Source organism: Chanodichthys erythropterus, chromosome 20 (genome assembly GCF_024489055.1).
Source record: "Chanodichthys erythropterus isolate Z2021 chromosome 20, ASM2448905v1, whole genome shotgun sequence".
Classification (NCBI taxonomy): domain Eukaryota; kingdom Metazoa; phylum Chordata; class Actinopteri; order Cypriniformes; family Xenocyprididae; genus Chanodichthys; species Chanodichthys erythropterus.
Genome location: NC_090240.1, coordinates 7,281,001 through 7,301,671, shown reverse-complemented (window position 1 = coordinate 7,301,671; position 20,671 = coordinate 7,281,001). Strand labels below are relative to the sequence as shown.

Genomic DNA, 20,671 nt, shown 5'->3' with positions numbered 1-20,671 from the left:
CCTATTCACTTGTTGTATCTCCTAAAATGCCTGATAAACATGATTTAAGTTCATGATTAAGTGTAATCTACAGAGGTCATGTATGAAATCAATGTCCTGTTTCATAACAGAAAGTCATATTTTGATTTAGAAACCCCATAACATTTTGCTGAGATGTTGATTTATGACAAACAATTTGAAAATTTATCCGATTTAAATGATAATTACAAACTGTTATTATATTTTCATAAGAGTGCTAATTTTGATTTTCAGTCATATTTAAAGACCAAGGAGTTGTTATTGTCATAGTGAAACCTCTACAAATTTGGTTTCTCTGCAAAGCCCTGAATGTGCTCTTTACAGAACATCCAGACTTAAAACTGTGACATGTATAGAGAACATCAGAGAAAATCACTAATTAGGGGCCAAGCCCCGAAGGGGCTGTAGCCCCTATTGTAATTGTACGTTTTCCCTTTTATTATTATTATTCTTCCTCCCGAATGGGAGTCTATGGCAGCCCTATCAACGGAACATGAGAAAATGATGAAATTTGGCACAGTTGTAGAGATGCTCATGAATAGTGATTGGACCAAATTTGGAGTCTCTAGAACCAACTCTATAGCGCCACCACCAGTTCAAAATTTCAACATTCTAACGGTTTTAACATTTGAACTGTTTGTCATAGAAAAAATAAATTTAGTTCATCTGATTCGTCTCTTCATGCTGATGCTATTCAACTTCTTACATTAAGTCTCCACCCATTACAGTAGCGGCCATTTTGAAAAGTACAGTATTTGTTTTTTTCGCTTCTCCTCCTTCAAAATTTGTCCAATTTTGTCCAATCTTTGATCAGATTATCTTTGGACTGAGCCGCACAGAAATGACTGAACAGATTTTTTTTATTCATCTTTGTTCAAAAGTTATGATGTCACGAAGTTAACAAGGTTGACCCAAAATTGCTATAGAGGCTGTATCTCGGCCAAACTTTGAGCAATCAAAACTAAAATTGGTACACTTGATCAAGACCATGATCTGAGGTTCCATGCCAAATTTGGGAACAGCGCCACCTACAGGTCATGAGATCTGAAAAATGGCTATTTTGGCCAATAACTTTTGAACACTTTATTAGAAAATCAAGATCTTGGTGTCTATGGATTCTCAGTGCCATGCCGAATCCGAGGATATCGAATTCGTCAACATCGGATGAACCACGTGTCCGCCATTTTGAATTTTGTCATAAATTGCAATAACTTTTAAACAATTTGACATATCATCACAAAATTTGGTACATATGACCATCAGAGTGTCCTGAAGGTACATGAGAAGTTTCAGCACAGCGCCACCTAGTGTTCCACAGATATAATGATTTTTGCAAAATTGCTTATAACTTTTGAAAACATTATCCAAAATTTGTCTGCTTTATGTCATTTTATTCCCTGGCTTATGCCGATTCCGACAATGTGTCATTTGTCATTTTCCTTAAAATGTACCTGTCTGCCATATTGAATTAAATCAAAAACAGTTTTTTCTATTACTCCTCCCACAAATGTTGGTCAATTTTGTCCAAAATCAGCTCAGATGATCTTTGGACCGAGCCGCACAGAAATGACTGAACGGATTTTTGATATTCGCTACCATTCCCAAGATATTCATCTCTGAATGTGACCTTGCTTGTGTTTGTTGTCTTATACTAGTTAGCTTAGCACAGTAATTGCTTAGCATGCTAAACTATTGCTATTCTTTCTAATGTGGTCTTCAGTCAACAGGTTAACCAAAACTTAGTTGGCATTAAATAACTTTGCATACTAATATGGTTAACATGCTATGAAGCTTTTTTTTTTGTGAACTCTTTCTCACACTGAAACCTCTGCTTAGCATACTGATGAACTTGCATGGCTGATTAGCTCAATGTGTTACGCCACGGATCCCGAATGCTCTGCATCGTGGGTTCAAACTCAGTGTGACACATGCCCAGACCGCATGAGGTACTGTGGCAGGAAAAGATGCAGAACTTGTGTCTGTTCTAGGCATTCTGCCTAAAACTGGTCTAATCTGAAGCTATCACATGCAATTCCTTTATGTCCAAATTCGTAGTTATTCTTCTTCCCCCTGTATGGTAATCAATGAACCATAAGAAGGAAAATTATCAAATTTGGCATGCTTGTAGTGATAGTAATTAAAAGTAATTTGACCAACTTTGGAGTATCTAGGACTAAGTCTATAGCACCACCACCAGTTCAAATATTCACTTTTGTAAAGGTTATAACTTTTGAACCCTTTGTTCCAGAAAAATGAATGTCAATACAACTGATTCCTCTCTTCATACTGATCACATTCAATATCTTACATTAAGACTCCACCCAGTACAGTAGTGGCCATTTTGAAAAGTACAGTATTCCATTTTTTCACTACTCCTCCTACAATTTTTGTCCAATTTTGTCCAAAATCAGCTCAGGTGATCTTTGGACCGAGCCGCACAGAAATGACTGAATGGATTTTTGATATTCGCTACCATTCCCAAGATATTCATCTCTGAATGTGACCTTGCTTGTGTTTGTTGTCTTATGCTAGTTAGCTTAGCATGCTAATTGCTTAGCATGCTAACCAGTTGTCATTCTCTTTAATGTGGCTCTTCAGCTATCAAGTTAACCATGAGCTTCATTAGCATTAAGTTAGCTTAGCATGCTAATATGGTTAGCATGCTAAGTATTGCTTTTTTGTAAATTCTTTCTTACACTAAAAGTTCTCTTCCACAGATTGTTGAATGTGCATCCTCAAGTAGCTCAATGTGTAAAGCCAGTTACCTGATGAGCTCTGCACCCCAAGATAGTGGGTTCGAATCCCAGGTGGAGTGGTTTTATGAAATAGTGTGTTTTGATTCCTTTACTGCCTCTTGGATTAGAAATAAATGCTTTTTGTTTCATGCTGTGTTCATTTTCATCTAAGCTTATGTACATTCTGAGTTCATTTTCGCCCGTAATTCTGAACCAGCTGTTTCATGTTTGTTCATTTTCTGCTGTTTTTCCTCTTCCTGCTCTGTATTGCGCTACAGCATGATGAGCTGCAGAATGATCTAAAGTTATTAAATATAACATTCAGTGCAGTTTTATAAAAATTCTTCATTTTGAGTTCATTTTCACATGATCTAATCAACTTCGGCAGGTGTGCCAACATTCACCTGCACAGTGGCGCAATGAGTTGAGAAATGGACATTGGACCCGGAGGTTGTGGGTTCGAATCCCGTGTGGGGTGCCTTTATACAATTGTGTGTAATGAGTCATTTTGATACCTTTTTTATCCAAATAAGCATTGTACTAATCTTTATTCCTCTTGAATGAGATACAAGTGTTTTTAGTTCATTCCGTGTTCATTCTCTGAACTTTTATTAATTTTCATTTCATTTCCACCTGTCCTTCTGAACGAGCTGTTTAGCATGTACATTCAATTTCTGCTGTTTTTGCTCTTCCTGCTCCGTATTGCGCTACTGCCCCTTCTGGGGCTTGGCCCCGAATTGCTGCTTGCAGCTATATTATATATATAAAACAGTCCAAAAGTTTGGAACCACTTAGATTTTTAATGTTTTTAAAAGAAGTTTCTGCTCACCAAGGCTACATTTATTTAATTAAAAATACAGTAAAAACAGTAATATTGTGAAATATTATTACAATTTAAAATAACTGTTTTCTATTTGAATATATTTGACAAATTAATTTATTCCTGTGATGCAAAGCTGAATATTCAGCATCATTACGCCAGTCTTCAGTGTCACATGATCATCAGAAATCATTCTAATATGCTGATCTGCTGCTCAAGAAACATTTAGTGTAATTGTACAAAATATTTGTGTACAATATTTTTTTTTTTTTCAGGATTATTTGATGAATAGAAAGATCAAAAGAACAGTGCTTATCTGAAATCTAATCTTTTGTAACATTATAAATGTCTTTACTGCCACTTTTGATTGATTTAATGCATCCATGCTGAATAAAAGTATTAATTTCTTTAATTTCTTTTCAAAAAAATAAAAATAAAAATTCTTACTGACCCCAAACTTTTGAACGGTAGTGTATAATGCTACAGAAGCTTTGTATTTCAGATAAATGCTGTTCTTTTGAACTTTCTATTCATCAAGGAATCCTGAAAAAAAAGTACACAACTGTTTTCAACATTGAAAATAATCATAAATGTTTATTGAGCAGCAAATCAGCATATTAGAATGATTTCTGAAGGATCATGTGACACTGAAGACTGGAGTAACGACGCTGAAAATTCAGCTTTGCATCACAGGAATAAATTACTTTGTCAAATATATTTAAATAGTACACAGTTATTGTAAATTGTAATAATATTTCATAATATTACTGTTTTTTACTGTATTTTTAATTAAATAAATGTAGCCTTGGTGAGCAGACGAAACTTCTTTTAAAAACATTACAAATTTTAGTGGTTCCAAACTTTTGGACTGTACTGTATATATATAGTAACAGAAAATTGTCCAAAATATTTTGTCCACATCAACGCTTCACACTCCATTCCAGTAGGTGGCGGAAATGAACCATTATTGCTGGCTTGCTGAAGAAACCATATGGAAAAAAAACATGAAAGAAAGAAGAAGAAGGGGTCATTTCAGTTCTTTTGCGGCGGTGATTAATATTAGTTTGATTAATGGTTCATGATTGTTTTGTTGAACGCGTTCGGTTTTATTTACATGGCAGTGGGGATGAAGTAACAGGAAGCGCTCGCCGTACCTTCAGCTGTTTTTAGCCGCGAAGGCATGTTGTTTGAGAACAACCTGAAGCTGCTGCGGATGTGCGGCAGAAGTGTGTGTGAAGGACTGCTGATCCAAAGAGCACACAAACACAAGACAGCCCAGCTCTCCGAGAAGAAACTGGTGTGTGTGTGTGTGTGTGTGTGTGTTTGTGACATATCAGGACACAAATTTGTATAACGACATTAACATGGGTATGACATAGGTATTACAAGGAGAGGGTGACTTATGAGGACATTACACCATGTCCCCATTTTTCAAAAGGCTTATAAATCATTCAGAATTATTTTTTTTTGAGAAAGTAAAAATGCACAGTTTCCTGTGATGGGTAGGTTTAGGGGTAGGGGTAGTGTAGGGGGATAGAAAATATGGTTTGTACAGTATAAAAACCATTACACCTATGGAATGTCCCCACAATTCACAAAAACAAACCTGTGTGTGTGAGAGAAAGAGAGAGAGAACACATGCTAACATCACAACTCCCATCTCTTCCTCCTCACAGAGCCGCTATTTCGTGGATCATCGCAGGGTGAAGGTTGTGGCGGGATCGGGCGGTGATGGAGCCTCCACCTTCCACAGCGAGCCCTGGAAAGAATGGGGAGGTCCAGATGGGGGGAATGGAGGTGCTGGAGGAGACATCATCATCAAAGGTAAGACATTAAACCAGTGATACCACACTCTGCTTGTCAGCTGAACCCCTTTTGTTGCTGAAATCCTGGTTGTTCCAAACGTCCTGCATTTCAGTGGCCAGTGTACTCTTGAAACCTTCAGTGCAGCAGGTTTTTTGACCTTTCTTTTGACCTCCAGCTTTGGCTTTTTTGCTCTGATGTGCTTTTTCGGCAGTTAGACCTTGTATAGACAGCTGTGTGTCAATTCAAACTGAATTGTACACATTTACTCTAATAAGTGTGTAGAAAAACACTGAGAAATGAGATTCAGCTGAACTAAACTTGATCGCTTAATGCTTGATCGCTCTTGTTCGCAGTGGACCGGCAGGTGAAGTCACTGTCGTCTGTGTCAACAGTGTATCGTGGGAAAGATGGAGAGGCAGGAAGCAGTAAAAACCGCTTCGGACGCAATGCCAGCCCCACCTACATCACAGTGAGTTTCCCTTACAAACACGTGCAGAGTTTACCAGCAGCTATTACACGTTTCTTGTGACGCTTTTCCCCGCAGGTTCCTCTGGGAACCATTGTAAAAGAAGAGGGTGCGATGCTGGCGGACCTCTCCCTCCATGACCAGCTGTACACCGTGGCGTACGGAGGTGCCGGCGGGAAGGGGAACCGCTTCTTCCTGTCCAATGAGAACAGAGCGCCGCTGACGGCCACGCCGGGAGAGAAGGGCCAGGAGCGAGTGGTTCAGCTGGAGCTGCGCACCATGGCCCACGCCGCACTGGTCAGAGCTTCATACTCTACGCCAGGGGTGCCCAATCCTGTTCCTAGAGATCTACATTCCTGCAAAGTTCAGCTCCAACCCTGATCAAACACAACTGAACCAGCCAATTAAAATCTTCAGTAGCAGCACATAAGTACAGACAGGTGGGTTTGATCAGGGTTGGATCTGAACTCTGCAGGTAGGTAGATCTCTAGGACCAGGATTGGGCACCCCTGCTCTACACACTGTTAAACTCATTACTTCATCAGCAGCTACATGAGTGTATCCAGACATCATTTATTCACTTACATGTCCTTCTGATCCCATATGTATTCTTTCTTCTGTGGAAAGTACATGATAATTTACATGGTGTACTTGTCATGCCGTACATGGTGTACTTATCATGTACACCATGTACGGCTCTGCAGGTTGTGTTGAATGAGCTGAATGGGACTGAAGTGACCGTTATTCAAGTGAATTAAATAGTTTTTATTTCTATAAAAAGCAATACGACAGTGGAGACGTAATATAAACGTAGAGGTGGCATATTATATCCTAATTTCACCCTCAGCTTTTCACCCCAAAAAGAAATTGTCACATTTTAATCTCGTGGGACGAGATCTCGTCACACCCCTAAGTCTTAGGATTATTACATCTGTCTTTCTCTGATTAGAAGCACATGGCTGTTAATTGTGATTATTTCATGTTTCTGAGCAGGTTGGCTTTCCAAACGCAGGCAAGTCGTCTCTGTTGCGAGCGATCTCTAACGCCCGACCAGCTGTGGCTGCGTACCCCTTCACCACACTCAAGCCTCATGTGGGCATTGTCCAGTACAGAGACCACCAGCAGGTGGCAGGTGTGTGTGTGCATGTTTTTGTCATATCAGGACCCAAATTTGTATAATGACATGGGTATAACATAGGTATTACAAGGAGAGGGTGACTTAAGAGGACATTACCTCATGTACCCATTTTTCGAAAGGCTTATAAATCATACACAATGAGATTTTTTGAGAAAGTAAAAATGTGCACAGTTTCCTGTGATGGGTAGGTTTAGGGGTAGGGGTAGTGTAGGTAGGGCAATAGAAAATACGGTTTGTACAGTATAAAAAACATTACACCTATGAAATGTCCCCACAATTCACAAAAACAAACGTGTGCTTTGTGTGTGTGTATAAGTCAAAATCTGAGTAAAAGATGACTAAAGTCTGAGTAAAATATTCTTGCCTATAAGGAAAAATAAAGTTGTTGAAAGCTCTCTTTAAGCCAGAAATCTAAAAATGCAAAAGGTTGAGTCAAGACTGACTATATATCACCCTTATATACTAGAAAAACCATGGGCATAAATGAGTTCCCCGTTGGTATGGCCGAGACCAGTAGACCACACCACAGAAACCACTGCTGCAAAAATTAGATATCTGATCATAGGGGAGTCTGAAGTATAGTTTATCATATTGTGGTAGACATCACATAATGGAAAATTGCAGGTCTAGTTCCTCAATTTACAGAAACATAGCATACTTGAGGAAATTAACCTTCTATTAAAAAGATACGCTTGGCCCCTCGCTTTGGCCATGTAGATCTTTTCTCTGCAGACATGGCACTGAAAATTATCATGTACTTGAACACTTTATTATTTACATATGCCAGTGGAAACTTAGAAACCTATGCTAATATCTGCAGAAAGAACAAAAGGGAAGCTTAAGTCAACAGTATATTCTAAAGAAACACTAAATATATATTTCATAGGGTACTAAAATATATGATTTCTTTGATGAAAATATGATTGATTGGATGATAAAACATAAACAACTAAGTACCACTAAGCCCTTCTTCTTTCCACTGCAGTCGCTGATATTCCCGGTCTGATTCCTGGAGCTCATCTGAATCGCGGGCTCGGCGTCTCTTTCCTGCGGCACATCGAGCGCTGCCGTGTTTTGCTGTATGTGCTGGATATGTCGTCTGCAGAGCCCTGGGAACAGTTCCAGCAGCTGTGCTTCGAACTGGACCAGTACAAACCTCATCTGTCCCACAGACCTCATGCCATTGTGGCTAACAAAATGGACCTACCGGAAGCCAGGCAGAACCTGGAGGCTCTGAGGAGTCGCGTCCATCAGACGGTCATTCCTGTGTCTGCGCTGATGGGAGAAAACACCGGAGAGCTGATCCTGCACATAAGAACCATGTATGACAGCTACCCTCGAGACAGCAGTCAGTCATAACTGCTTATAGAAAAGCACTTCTGGCCATAAACGGGATCAGAGAGCTAAACATTATGCAGGTTAATACGAGACTACTGTTGTCATCATCACGTCACTTATGCTTAAAGGATTAGTTCACTTTCAAATGAAAATTACCCCAAGCTTTACTCACCCTCAAGCCATCCTAGGTGTATATGACACTCTTCTTTCTGATGAAAACAATCGGAGTTATATTAGTAAATATTCTGAGGCATCCGAGCTTTATAATGGCAGTGAACAGGACCAGAGAGTATGAGCTGAAGAAAGTGCATCCATCCTAAATATGTGCTCCGCACAGCTCCGGGGGGTTGATAAAGGCCTTCTGAAGCGAAGCTGAATATATTTTACTTCATAGCTTGTTAAATATGGATATTTTTTTTACACAAACACATCACTTTGCTTCAGAAGGCCTTTATTAACCCCCCGGAGCCATGTGGAGCACATATTTATAATGGATGGATGTGGATGGAAGCACTTTCTTCAGCTCATACTCATTGATGCCGTTCACTGCCATTATAAAGCTCGGATGCGCAAGGATATTTATTAATATCTCTGATTGTGTTCATCAGAAGAGTGTCATATACACCGAGGATGGCTTGAGGGTGAGTAAATCTTGGACTAATTTTCATTTTAAAGTGAACTAATCCTTTAACATGTGTAGTTAGTGTATTTACAGTCATGAAGACGTGAAGCTGCTAAGCTGGGACGTTTCACATTATTTGCACAAGGATCATGTGAACGAGGCATAATGAACCCTTGTGTAGTCCTGCTGTCATTATCGCACAATAAACCCTGATCCTCTTCATGTCGGGGTCTCGTCACTTTATTTTGGGATGGTGCAGCTGCTTGAACAAGTGTGCAAAAAAGTATATTGTACTTTTATATATAATTAATTCTTTACACAGTTTATAGTTTTCTGGTTTAAAAGCCATAAACTTTGTAATAAAATGTCTTTTAACCTTTGACCTGCCTCAGTAATGTGGTACTTCCGGTGCTGTAGAAAGACCTTTTTATAATTTTTAATTAGCTTGGTCACTGTATCATTGTACTTGCCTGAGCCGAGGAATCTAAAGAAACTGGTATATGTGACCATTGGTAATCAAATATTAGAAGCAATTTTTTTTTTTAATGTAATTTTATATATTTTTTATCAAACTTATCAGATATCTTCAGGCAGGGGTGTGGCCAGGACTATTTTTCAGGGGTGGCCAGATAAGACCCAGCAATTTCTTTGGGGTAGGGAAAAAAAATATTCAGCTTAGATAAAATAATTTAATATGCCTCTGATCTAACTGTGACCGCATAGCCTGTGTGGAATACTTTAAAATGAATGTGGAATGTAATTGCACCTCAACAAACACTGGTTAAAACTGGATCATCGTTTATGTAATTTTTTAAAATTTTTGCATGGCATAAATTCTCTTCCATAGACAAATAGTCTGACACAAACAAGATCGCTTTATATACCGTAAGTTAAACCGGTAGAGCTCCTTGAGTAGCCTATGTATCGGATCAAACGGCAAATAACTGTCAGTAAACACGGCAAAATAAGTCTCAAAATTTATTACAAATGCAAAAGTGTTCATTTATATTTTCTTTGGAATACATACAGATGCATTTTATTTTGTCTGCGCATTTATTTGTGCTGTGAGCGAGTGTGTATAACCATGCAATATATTTGTTTATTTTGTTGCACTAAGGTTTTGTTTCTATGTAAACATGCACTCGATGGACTTGTTTGACCATTGAGCACTTTTCTTTTTTTCTTAAAAAAGCATTTTTTGATGAAAAGGTGAAGTGGCAGCTTAGCTCAGCTGATAATGGTTACACATTTGACATTTCTGTTAAATAAGATTTTACTAAGGAATTGTGTACATTTGGTCTTTGGGTAAATTCTCAAGTTATGCATGTAATGGGGTGTTTAGGTCCTCCTGGGAAGTTTGTATTAACGAGTTGTGTTGTGTTTACAATGTCAGTTTTTTTAACTACGCTTCTAAAGAATTTCAGTGAGCAAAACCTTTTGACCTACTTGATATTTGCTCTTCAATGTAGAGATGAATCTAAAAAAAAACATTTAGATTTTTTTTTTAACATGTCCACTACAGTGGACCCCACGGTTGTTTTGATGTATAAACTATGATTGTGTGCATTATAGCATCAAGGCATCAGTGTGTGTGGAGAGTGTGCCACATCCTGCTTTTGCAGAGTAAGACGTGTTCTTGGGTCAACATATTTTGTTGATCCTGGAACAACATTCCTGTCCAGAAGCATAGTCCTATCCCTGCCCATAAACACAACCCTACCCATAAATAATCCCTGAAGTCAGAGGGAATCTTTGGTGAATAACACTGATATAGAAGCACCTAACCCTGTTTGTAAGCCTAAACTTGACAGAAACTGTAAACTTGTCCCTCAAATCTGATTGGATGATTGGATTGTTAATCCAAGGCAATTACATTATTTTGTTGAAAATAAAAAAGCCTGAGTGTCACTACTGAATATTCTGCCATGTTTCTCACTGAAACTCGTAAACTCTGCATTTAAAGAAAATCCCAAGCTTCCCACTTGTATTTATGACTTTGTGTTGGATTTCATGTGCTTTCAACTCATAAATATGATCTTTCTGACATGACTTTAGTGCACATTAAATATAATACTAATAGTATATAAAATAAGTAATAAAGCAATAACACAAATACAAAATAAACACAGATTCAAAGTAAAACATGCTTCACCACCTAATCAAGTTAAAAGCCCAGCATCGGACCACAATGAATCTGTGTATCGAATCAGCTGTTCGTAGCGCCAAAGTCACACGATTTCAGCCGTTTGGATCCGATCCGAATCATGATTTGATACAGTGATTCATTATGATTCCTGAAGCAGTGTTTTGAAATCGCCATCACTAAATAAGTTGTTATTTTGTTTATTTTTTGGCGCACTAAAAATACTCTCGTCGCTTTATAATATTAATATTGAACCACTGTACTCACATGAACCAATTTAAATATGTTTTTAGTACCTTTATGGATCTTGAGAGAGAAAATGTCATTGCTCCCTATGAAGGCCTCACGGAGCCATCGGATTTCAACTAAAATATCTTAATTTGTGTTCCGAAGATTAACAAAAGTCTTACAGGTGTGGAATGACATGAGGGTGAGTATTAATTGACCGAATTTTCATTTTTTTAAGTATTATTTTTAAGTATTAAAATCTAATCTGGTATTATTTAGTTTACAGTTCACCTGAAATGTGTGAATATGCACACAAAAGGTTGTTGCTTACACAATTGTTATGAAAAATGCACAAAAATACTATTTTCAATTTTTATATGAAATCTGTATTTTTTAAAACACATTTTACTCTAAAACTGAGAAAATTAAAGCCATAAATCTAAACAAGTTGTGTTCCAAATCCAAATTTTAGGTTGTTATATAGCAAAAAATTAGCTTTCAGTAAGATTTTGTAAATCAAATGTTTCTACTAGATGAAATGTGAATAGAAATGAAAACATGTTTGATATTTAGGATTATAAATTGATAAGATTACGTCAGTTTTTTAACAAAGGCCACCGAGGAGAGCGCTTTTTAAATCGTGACCGTGAAATCAGATGCTGTATGGGTTCGTAGACAGCGGAGATGGCGGAACGGCGCGTGGAAGTGTTGCAACAATACGACTGTTTGAATAATGCGTCTTCGAAAAACACGACACAACCATACGGACAAAGAGAAAAGCTGGGGAAAAATCGGTATGGTTTTGAGCATATCGGGTGAGTGTAGAAAGCTGTTAGCAATGTAAACATGACCTGTTGTCAGCGACGATCTGCTATGTATGTTTACATCCGCTTCCTCATGAGATTATGTGAGGTGCTCTTCTGGGTCTGATAATATCCTTTTAGTGTGTGCTGTGCTACAATTTTCACATCTTGTAGTGTGTGTTTGAGATTTGCGAGAAAAAAAAAAAAAATATGTGAAGTTCCTCCTTATGTGTGTGCTGCAACCAGATTCCACAATCAGGATTTTAAAACTCTAGCCCCCGGTTTCACAGACAAGGCTTAAGCTAGTCTCAGACTAAAATGCATGTTTGAGCCATTTTAACTGAAAGCAACTTGCACTGCACTTACATATCTTAAAATATGTCATTGCTATTGTTTTGTTTCAAGATGCACACCAGTAATGTTTCGTTTTAGGGTACATTTATAAAAGCTAGGCTACTTAAATGTCTTAATTGAACTAAGGCCTAATCAAATGTCTTTGAAACAGGCCTAGAAGTGTGGAATTCACAATACAACGTTTTTTTTTCTTTCTAATGTTCAAAGTAAATTTAACTTTAGTATTGAACTACTGACCGGGACAGCATCATTTCACAAACAGAATCACAAAAATATTAAGCAGAACAACAGTGATAACAATATGAAATATTTTTCAACATTGATAATATTTTTTTTCCCCAGCGAATCAGGTGACACAGAATGACTGATGCTGAAAATTCAGCTTTGCCATTACAATAAATTTCAATTTAATATAATATTAAAATGTATTTAATCTATTTTTAATATGTTAACATTAAAATATATTTCATATTATTTTCTATAATAAAATAGAGGGGAAAAAAGCTATTTTAAAAGCTCACATTGCTCAGAGTTCTGACTGTTGTGACATCATAGTGGAGATTCCATTCTGGCAGCACTAAACTGCAACTCTGACTCTGGTCTGCTGTTGGTGTGTTAGGAGTGAACTGATCGAAAGACTTTCGAGACTTTCTGCAGATATATTGACAAATATTGAATTCGATTGCAGCATTCAGTGTCCATTAATGGCGCTGTTTAGCAGTGTTTTTATTCGACTGTTTGAGCGTTTCGCTCACTTCTTGCGAAGAAGGGAGGCACAGCCGTGTGCAGCGCAAGAATTAGCGGCAGTACTGAAACTTCCAGAGGAGGGTGAGGCCTTCGACTTCACTGCCAATGACAGGAAGTGCAGGAAGAGACGCCGCAAGGTACCTAAGAAGTGCCAGCTTGGAGAGAGAGAGGAGGAAAGAGAGGTGAAGATCGAGGGAAAGATCAGTCATAAAGATGAGGCTGAAGAGGAGAGAGCGCCACACAGACTTGAAAAGATAAAGATAAAGAAGAGTGGACGTGTGCATCAGAAAAAAAGAGAGATGCACAGTCTGGAAAAGTTGATGGAGGAAGTGAGCTGAGGGAAGCTGGAGAAAAGAAAAAGAAGAAGAGAAAACTGAAGCAACAGAAGGCCACAGAGCCAACGCCTCTTCTTGTGGAGGTCAAACCTCTGCATAGTCCGGTCAGATCTTCCTTCTTGAAGCCAGTAGAGGGAGGGCTACCAATGCCTCCAAGTGTCTCCGAACACCTCGCTCTACCAGCTGCTCGCTTCGAACCCCTGCCGCCGGTGACAAAACCACCTGAGAGTCCTCAGAAACTGGCTCCAGCACCTCAAGTGGATCCTCCCAAACTGTCTGTGGTTCCTCCATGTCCTGATGAAGTTGTTTCACTCCAGAACTCTTCATCCCAAGTGCGTCCTTCCAAACCACAGATGCTTCCATTGGCGGTTCCTCCGCGCCCCACTCCAGCGCCTGATGAACTCTTTTCTTCATCTCAAGGGTGTCATCCCAAACGACTTCCTCCGAGCCCGACTCCTGCACCTGATAAAGTCGTTGCTCTGCAACGTCCTCCCAGCCGGAAGCCTCAGCTGTTTACTTCTTCCCTGTTTGAGCAGCTTCCAGAACTCATGCTGATTGATATAGAGGATGAGGAGAACGAGTATGTGACCTTCCCGGCCAATGACTTCCTCAAGTCTGAATGCCCCCAAACGCCGGAGGCTGAAATGAAACCGAGAAAGATGGTTGCTTGGTTGGAGAAGGACAGAGAGGTGCAGGAGGAATCGTGGGAGTGTAAAGTGGTTGATGTCCAGGGATTTGAAGAAGAGGACTCCAGTGAAATGGGAGATTCCAGCGCCATACAAGGCCATGCCTCTGAGAAAACAGAGCTTGATGAGCTCTCGATGAAGCTCTTCTGTGTAACCTCTCCTGACTGTCCAAAGAATGAGACCCAGCACACTGTGAACATCCAGGAAAAGTGCAAAAGAAAAGTGCCACTTTTTCTGTTCACCTGGGCAGAGGAGAAGGCCAAGAACAAGGAGGAGAAGAAAATAATCAAGGAGAAGGAACGACGAGAAAAAGAGTTGTTGCTTGAACGCTACATGAACGATCCGAAACTGAAGCACTTGTGGATCAACAAGCACAACCGCAACTACTGCTTCTCCTAATGCGGATCATCGTCCCTCCTCACCTTTATCCTGTGTAAATAAAATACTCTTCACCTTTAACCTGTGTTTGTTACATATATATATATATATATACACACACACACACATCGCCCGAAAATTGCCACAAGCCAATCGTGGTTTAGCAACCGTTACAAGGCGCGGGAGGTCTGTCAAGCTTTCGAGCGAGGGAACATGCCGAAGCGTTGTGCTTATGGATTGTGTTAACCTGATAGCCGGTATCGTAAAAGTTTTTCCCTTCCCGACACCTAAAACCCAAGTGGAGGAATGCCGGTGTTCTGAAAATTTGTGCTACCTTTTCTTTTACTGTCTATGGTGCTACCCTGTCAGATTTTGCTACCGCCCATTGAAACCGTAGGTAACGTTAGCAAAATCTGACAAAATCCGAAAAATGCAAACGTTACCTATCAGACTGTGCTTCCAGTGTGATATTAACGTGGTCTATGGCTTTATTAACATCTACACTTACCCCAACCCTGAACTTACACTTATAATAGTGCATATACAGTAATTTTGTGTTATTTATCATGACAACAATGATGTAATATTGATGTATGCATATGCATCTCAAGCGCAGGTTTTTAATGAAGCAAAAACATATTATAGGTAGGACAAAACAAGACAGGCTATTAATATTCTTTCATTGTGCAAATTTATTATAAAGGCTCTAATACAGAGCGGCACAAAGCACTTGCGCACATCCCGTGTGCAGAATGATGCGCTTGAAGCAACACAGTCACAGCGGGCGGTGCTCCTATGCGGCAGTTTATTGACCATATTCTTTCAGTGACCGTTCCATCAACTGTCCCGAGTGTCTTTCACAAGTTCTGAAAGGTAGTTTAAATGAGAATGCACGCGTTGCCGATAATGCATAGACTGATATTGTGTGAAAATGTGGAGAGTGTTAAAACAAAGGTGCCTCTATAATTAGCCCACAGGTATCGATTTTTTCGCATTGCATTGTTGCATCGGATCGTTACACTCTAAAAAATGCTGGGTTGTTTCAACCCAATTTTGGGTCAAATATGGACAAACCCAACTGTTGGGTTAAAAAAGTTAATTTAAAGATTTAACCCAATGATTGGGTTTGTCCATATTTGACCCAAAATTGGGTTGAAACAACCCAGCGTTTTTTAGAGTGTAGACATTAGATCGATGTATCGATCTATATCGATGTATTGTTACACCCCTACTGTTTAACCAGTGTTGGGGGTAACGCATTACAAGTTACTTGAGTTACCTAATCAGATTACTTTTTTCAAGTAAATAATAAAGTAACGTATTACTTTTAAATTTACAACAACATATCTGAGTTGCTTTTTCAAATAAATAATGCAAGTTACTTTGTTTTCCCATGTATTGACTGACAGCTCTCCTGTCCCCAAGTTTAGATAAATCGAGATTAAGTGCAGAGACACTGTGTGTAAACATGACGGTTATTGTAGTTCTAGACTAAATGTGAGCATTTACTCATCTCACTTGCACAAAAGCAGAAAATGTATAAAATTCCATAAAAGGTGGGAAAGTAGGAAAAGTAACACAAAAGTAATATAACATTACTTTCCATGAAAAGTAACTAACGCAAGTAGTTACTTTTTTAGGGAGTAACTCAATATTGTAATGCATTACTTTTAAAAGTAACTTTCCTCAACACTGCTATTTTTTTCCTCTGGGGTCAACGTATTTATGTAAACATGACTTTTTTATGATTCTGTCTGACCCTTAGATAATATAAAAAGGCTGTTTTTGCTATTGTGCATTCAAAACATCTGTTTAAACATCATTTGTCATGAGCTGCAGGACTGCAAAGCCTGCATTACATTGAGCAATATGCTGAAATATGCCTGAAATGGACTGAAATTATCAAGGACCTTGTAAACTTCAGATGGATAAGAAGAATCATAACCATCCCCATCTGGTGTTGAAGAACTGTTTTGTCCTTTGTTGGACATGCTTTTTGACTGCTTAAAATTGTATTGTTATACTCTGCATTGAATTTAATTATTTATATTTTATTGTAATACATTTTGACAATAAGAAAAACAACCAATGACTTTGCATTCATTTTTTTTTTCAAATGCTAACATTTTTACACATTCACACATCTTTGTGTTAACCTTTCCGACACATTTACTGTGTTAAAATCATTAACACAGTGACTGTGTAGAAATCAACACAAAAAATGTTGTCTCTAAACTCACCCATTGATGTGTAAAAATTTAACACAGTTTGAGTCAATTTTAACACATCCTTTCTGAGTACAGGGACATAAAGGTAGAGGATCTAAATGCAGGTTTTATTGAGAGGGTAATCTACACTCGTGATCAGAAACAGGCAAAGGGTCATAAATCCACTGGAAGGCAGTCCAAACAAACAACAAAGCAGAAAAACACAGGCAGGGAATCAGAATGAACAGGGAACACTCCGAAATGCAGTTACTACAGACATACAACAGGCTACTTAACAGGATGAGTGAGACACAGGCACCAGGGCTCTCAAGTTTTGAACTGAGTTCAGAGTGAGATTTCGGCGGCGACGGGGGTTTGGGTGGGGATGGGGGTATAATATGAAAAATGACACATTCGTACAAATAGAAAAATATTTATTTGATTCAGCATTTTTGTGTGTATGTGAGTGAGTGAGTGTGAGAGATAGATAATGGTAATATAATCATACACATTATATTGTTGTTTTTCCTCAACATTGTAATGTGAAACAATATAAACATGGTAACCATATTCCGACTCTAGTGTACCTTATATATACGTTACGTTCGGCACGATAACTGGCGCGCTCTGCTTTACTAGTGTTTTTTCCCACTCACTGATTGAGCCTATAATGCTTTTGTTTAGGCCTATATTTTTTGTTTACACATATTGTTTAATATTTTAAACTGAATGAAAACCTTAAGATAAAACACAAACTTGTTGTGTATATTACCTAATCATAAGTTTGTTCAGAAATGGTGACGACAACTTGAATAAAAAATAAAAATAAAAAACGTCTCTCATTTTCTCAAAATACTCGTAATTTGAAGCTGCTGTCCGCGATTTTTGGCCCTCTAGCAGTTAATAAACAGAACTGCACGCGTCTTGCGGAGGAACATTCTAGGCGGAGCTACTTTTCTCCGTGTATGTCTATGGCGAGTCACGAAGTTACATACTCTGCGGCGAGTCCTACCAGTCCGGTCTGAAATAGTCCGAATATAAACACTTATTATAAGTGTACCGTAATGATTCAGGATAAGACAGAAACACGGTTTGGAAAATGGATTCATGTTGTATATTCTCATTATATAATTTTTGTACATTTTTAACACAAAAAAAGTTGTGGACTGCAGCTTTAAATACACGAATATTCGTTTTTTTACTAGCCCAAATATTCGAATACAATATTTTGGAAAAATGCCCATCACTACTAGCCAGGCAAGTTCACGTAAAAGTACTCTGGACAAACTGTTAACTAACCTACAGCTGCCTGGACGTAAATATTCCCCAGCAATTTGATGAGATGACTTACTGTACTCATAGGATATGGTCCCACATCGATAGCCAGATGTGAATCAATGTGACTGACAGATGTCCTCCTCTGTAGCTAACTACTTCAGCGAGCATCTGAATCAGTGCGCGAGCCCGTGAATCACAGAATGTGACGTTGGAATCAGAACATAAATATTTTTTGTGGCGGGAATATCTAAATCTTACCCGGATACAATAATTCTATTTTCTGATTGGCTGTTCGGTAGCTATATTTTTTTATTAGATTAACTGGTGCGTGGCAGGGCCTTCTGAACTCTATGGGGAACTCGCTTGATTCCTCTAATAGCGGCACAACTTGTTGTGCATTATCCTGGAGATTTCTCTGCGTGAGAAATACAAGGTGTGGCGTGTGAGCGTGTGGGCGTGTGAGCGTGTGAACGGGTTGAAATGCGTGTGTCTCACGCCCAATGCGTGAGACTTGAGAGCCCTGCTCAGGCACTATATACACTGGCACAAACAAGCTTAACAAGATAACGAGTTAACAATGGGGTGTGGTCCAATGAGAGTCCAAGGGAACAAACAAGGGGAAGAGCAGCAGGGAAACATGAGGAGCACAAACAACAGAGGAGACACAGGGAACACAGGCAGGAATCATGATAGGTGTCAACACACTGCAGTAGTCACTGAACTATAGGCTACAGATCAGACTATTCAATTTTAAAGCCTTAAAAAGCTAACACATTGAGAATAAAATAAATTGTATTAGCCTAGACTGCTATTCACTTGTGTTTGCTCTGCTGTAGCAATCTGGCAAACAGCAGACATATCATGAATATCCATGTATTGTAAAACACGTGTCGTGCCAGAATTCAGTGCCCTTTGTGTGCACTGAATTCATTAAATGTTTGTGTTGCCCTGACATTTTCATTTCATTGTATTTATTTTATGTAGTTACTCGTTGTGTGGATAAACATTAAACGTCTTCAGAGCATACTGAATTGTTTTTGTAGTAAATTAGCTCAAAAGAAATACGAATAATTAATTCTAACAAATTATAATTAATTATAAATATTTGATAGCATAAACAATTAACATTATTCTTTGAATATTATCTTCCTGGACAAGAAAGAATAACTTTTCCCAACGATACAAAGTAGGCTTACTAGCAAGGTAACAGCATGTAGCTAGATCACAGATCGTTTAAAAGATTTTAATTTGTGAACGTCAACACAGAGACGTGGATATAATGGTTTAATAAATGACACTACGTTAGGCTAACACACAACTAAACTAAGATTATATACAGAATAAAGAAAGTAAAGAAAGAGAGAGAGAGAAGAGAATAGCAAGATTACAAACAATTAACCGCTACCTGCGAGAAACATCAAAGAATCAGATAGGGCTGGGAGATATGGCAAAATCTCGATTTTTTTTTTTTTTTTTTTTTTTTTTCAGAATGATTGACTGATTCACGATTTCAATTTATTTTATTTTTTACTGTTTAAAGGTGCTCTAAGTGATCCTGGGCAGAGTAACTTCCTGTTGATGTTCAAAGTGTTGTCAAACAAAACAGAGGCTATAGCTAGACCCTCCCTCCTCCTCCTCCCCCTCCATGCTTCCTGAAACAGTCATGAACGCGCATTTAAAATCATTCTTGTCAATTATTGGCTGGAGCATGTTTATTATGATTCGTGGTCCAGGCTGCACCAGTTTTTTTTTATTGCCGTTTTCGGAGCTTGTGGAAAATACAGCGACCGCGTTTTTTTTTTTACAGTGTGTTCAGGAGACAGGCAGCTAGCGGATAGTGAGGAGATGTTTGCTGTATGTGACAAAAAATGTTTTGGCCTAAAAACGCGTGACATTCACTTTGCGTGAGCACCTTTAACTAGTCAACTTAAAAACTTAACTACAATATGATTTATTTGATTTATTAACAGTTTGGTTAAAAAAAGTTCCATTCCGTTTGGCTGTTGCACTCGTGTCTCGCTTCTTTTGCAGCGTCTCGGCATTTTCTCATTCCACTGCCTCCGTGTCACAATAACGCATTTCTGAATGAAAAGCCTCTTAAGAATAGTGAAGTGGTATACGTTCATAGAGCCTCACAGATTTCTATTGCATTAATAGAAATTTAAAAGCTTATGAAAATTGTTTATGAACAATTGTTTATAGAAAATATGTATTTTATAAAACATGTTAAAATAAAAAAAAACTGCTAGAAAATCAAAGCCATAAATCTAAACAATTTGTGTTCTAAATTTGAGGTTATCAGGCCATTTCTTTATATGAATATGATCATTTCCAAGTAAAATAATTAGTTATATAAGAAAATAAATTGTCCTTTTATAATCAATGGTATCAACACATATAACGTTAACATCATACAATTGTAATAATGTTCCAAACAAGCCTGGCGTGCTAAAATATAAGCGGGAGAATGCTATCATTGCAAAATGGTCAGGCTAACGTCTTGTTTATTCAACAAGACTTATGGATAAGCAGCTGTTTGATTTATATTTTCACTAATTTCACTTAACCT

At 38.3% G+C, this 20,671-nt stretch overlaps 1 protein-coding gene across 2 annotated transcripts; it reads left to right on the top strand.

Annotated features, from left to right (window-relative positions):
• The first annotated feature begins 4,589 nt into the window (after positions 1–4,589).
• Positions 4,590–8,566, top strand: mtg2 (mitochondrial ribosome-associated GTPase 2). 2 transcript variants are annotated; one of them, XM_067371451.1, is made up of 6 exons: positions 4,590–4,870; positions 5,250–5,397; positions 5,772–5,848; positions 5,924–6,142; positions 6,839–6,977; positions 7,969–8,566. In XM_067371451.1, exons 1-6 carry the CDS (start codon positions 4,754–4,756, stop codon positions 8,340–8,342), a joined length of 1,074 nt encoding a protein of 357 aa, XP_067227552.1. In that variant the 5' UTR covers positions 4,590–4,753; the 3' UTR covers positions 8,343–8,566. The 2 variants fall into 2 exon arrangements, with proteins under 2 accessions (XP_067227552.1, XP_067227551.1); XM_067371450.1 differs by having other exon boundaries at positions 5,733–5,848; positions 7,969–8,565.
• Positions 8,567–20,671: the final 12,105 nt, after the last annotated feature.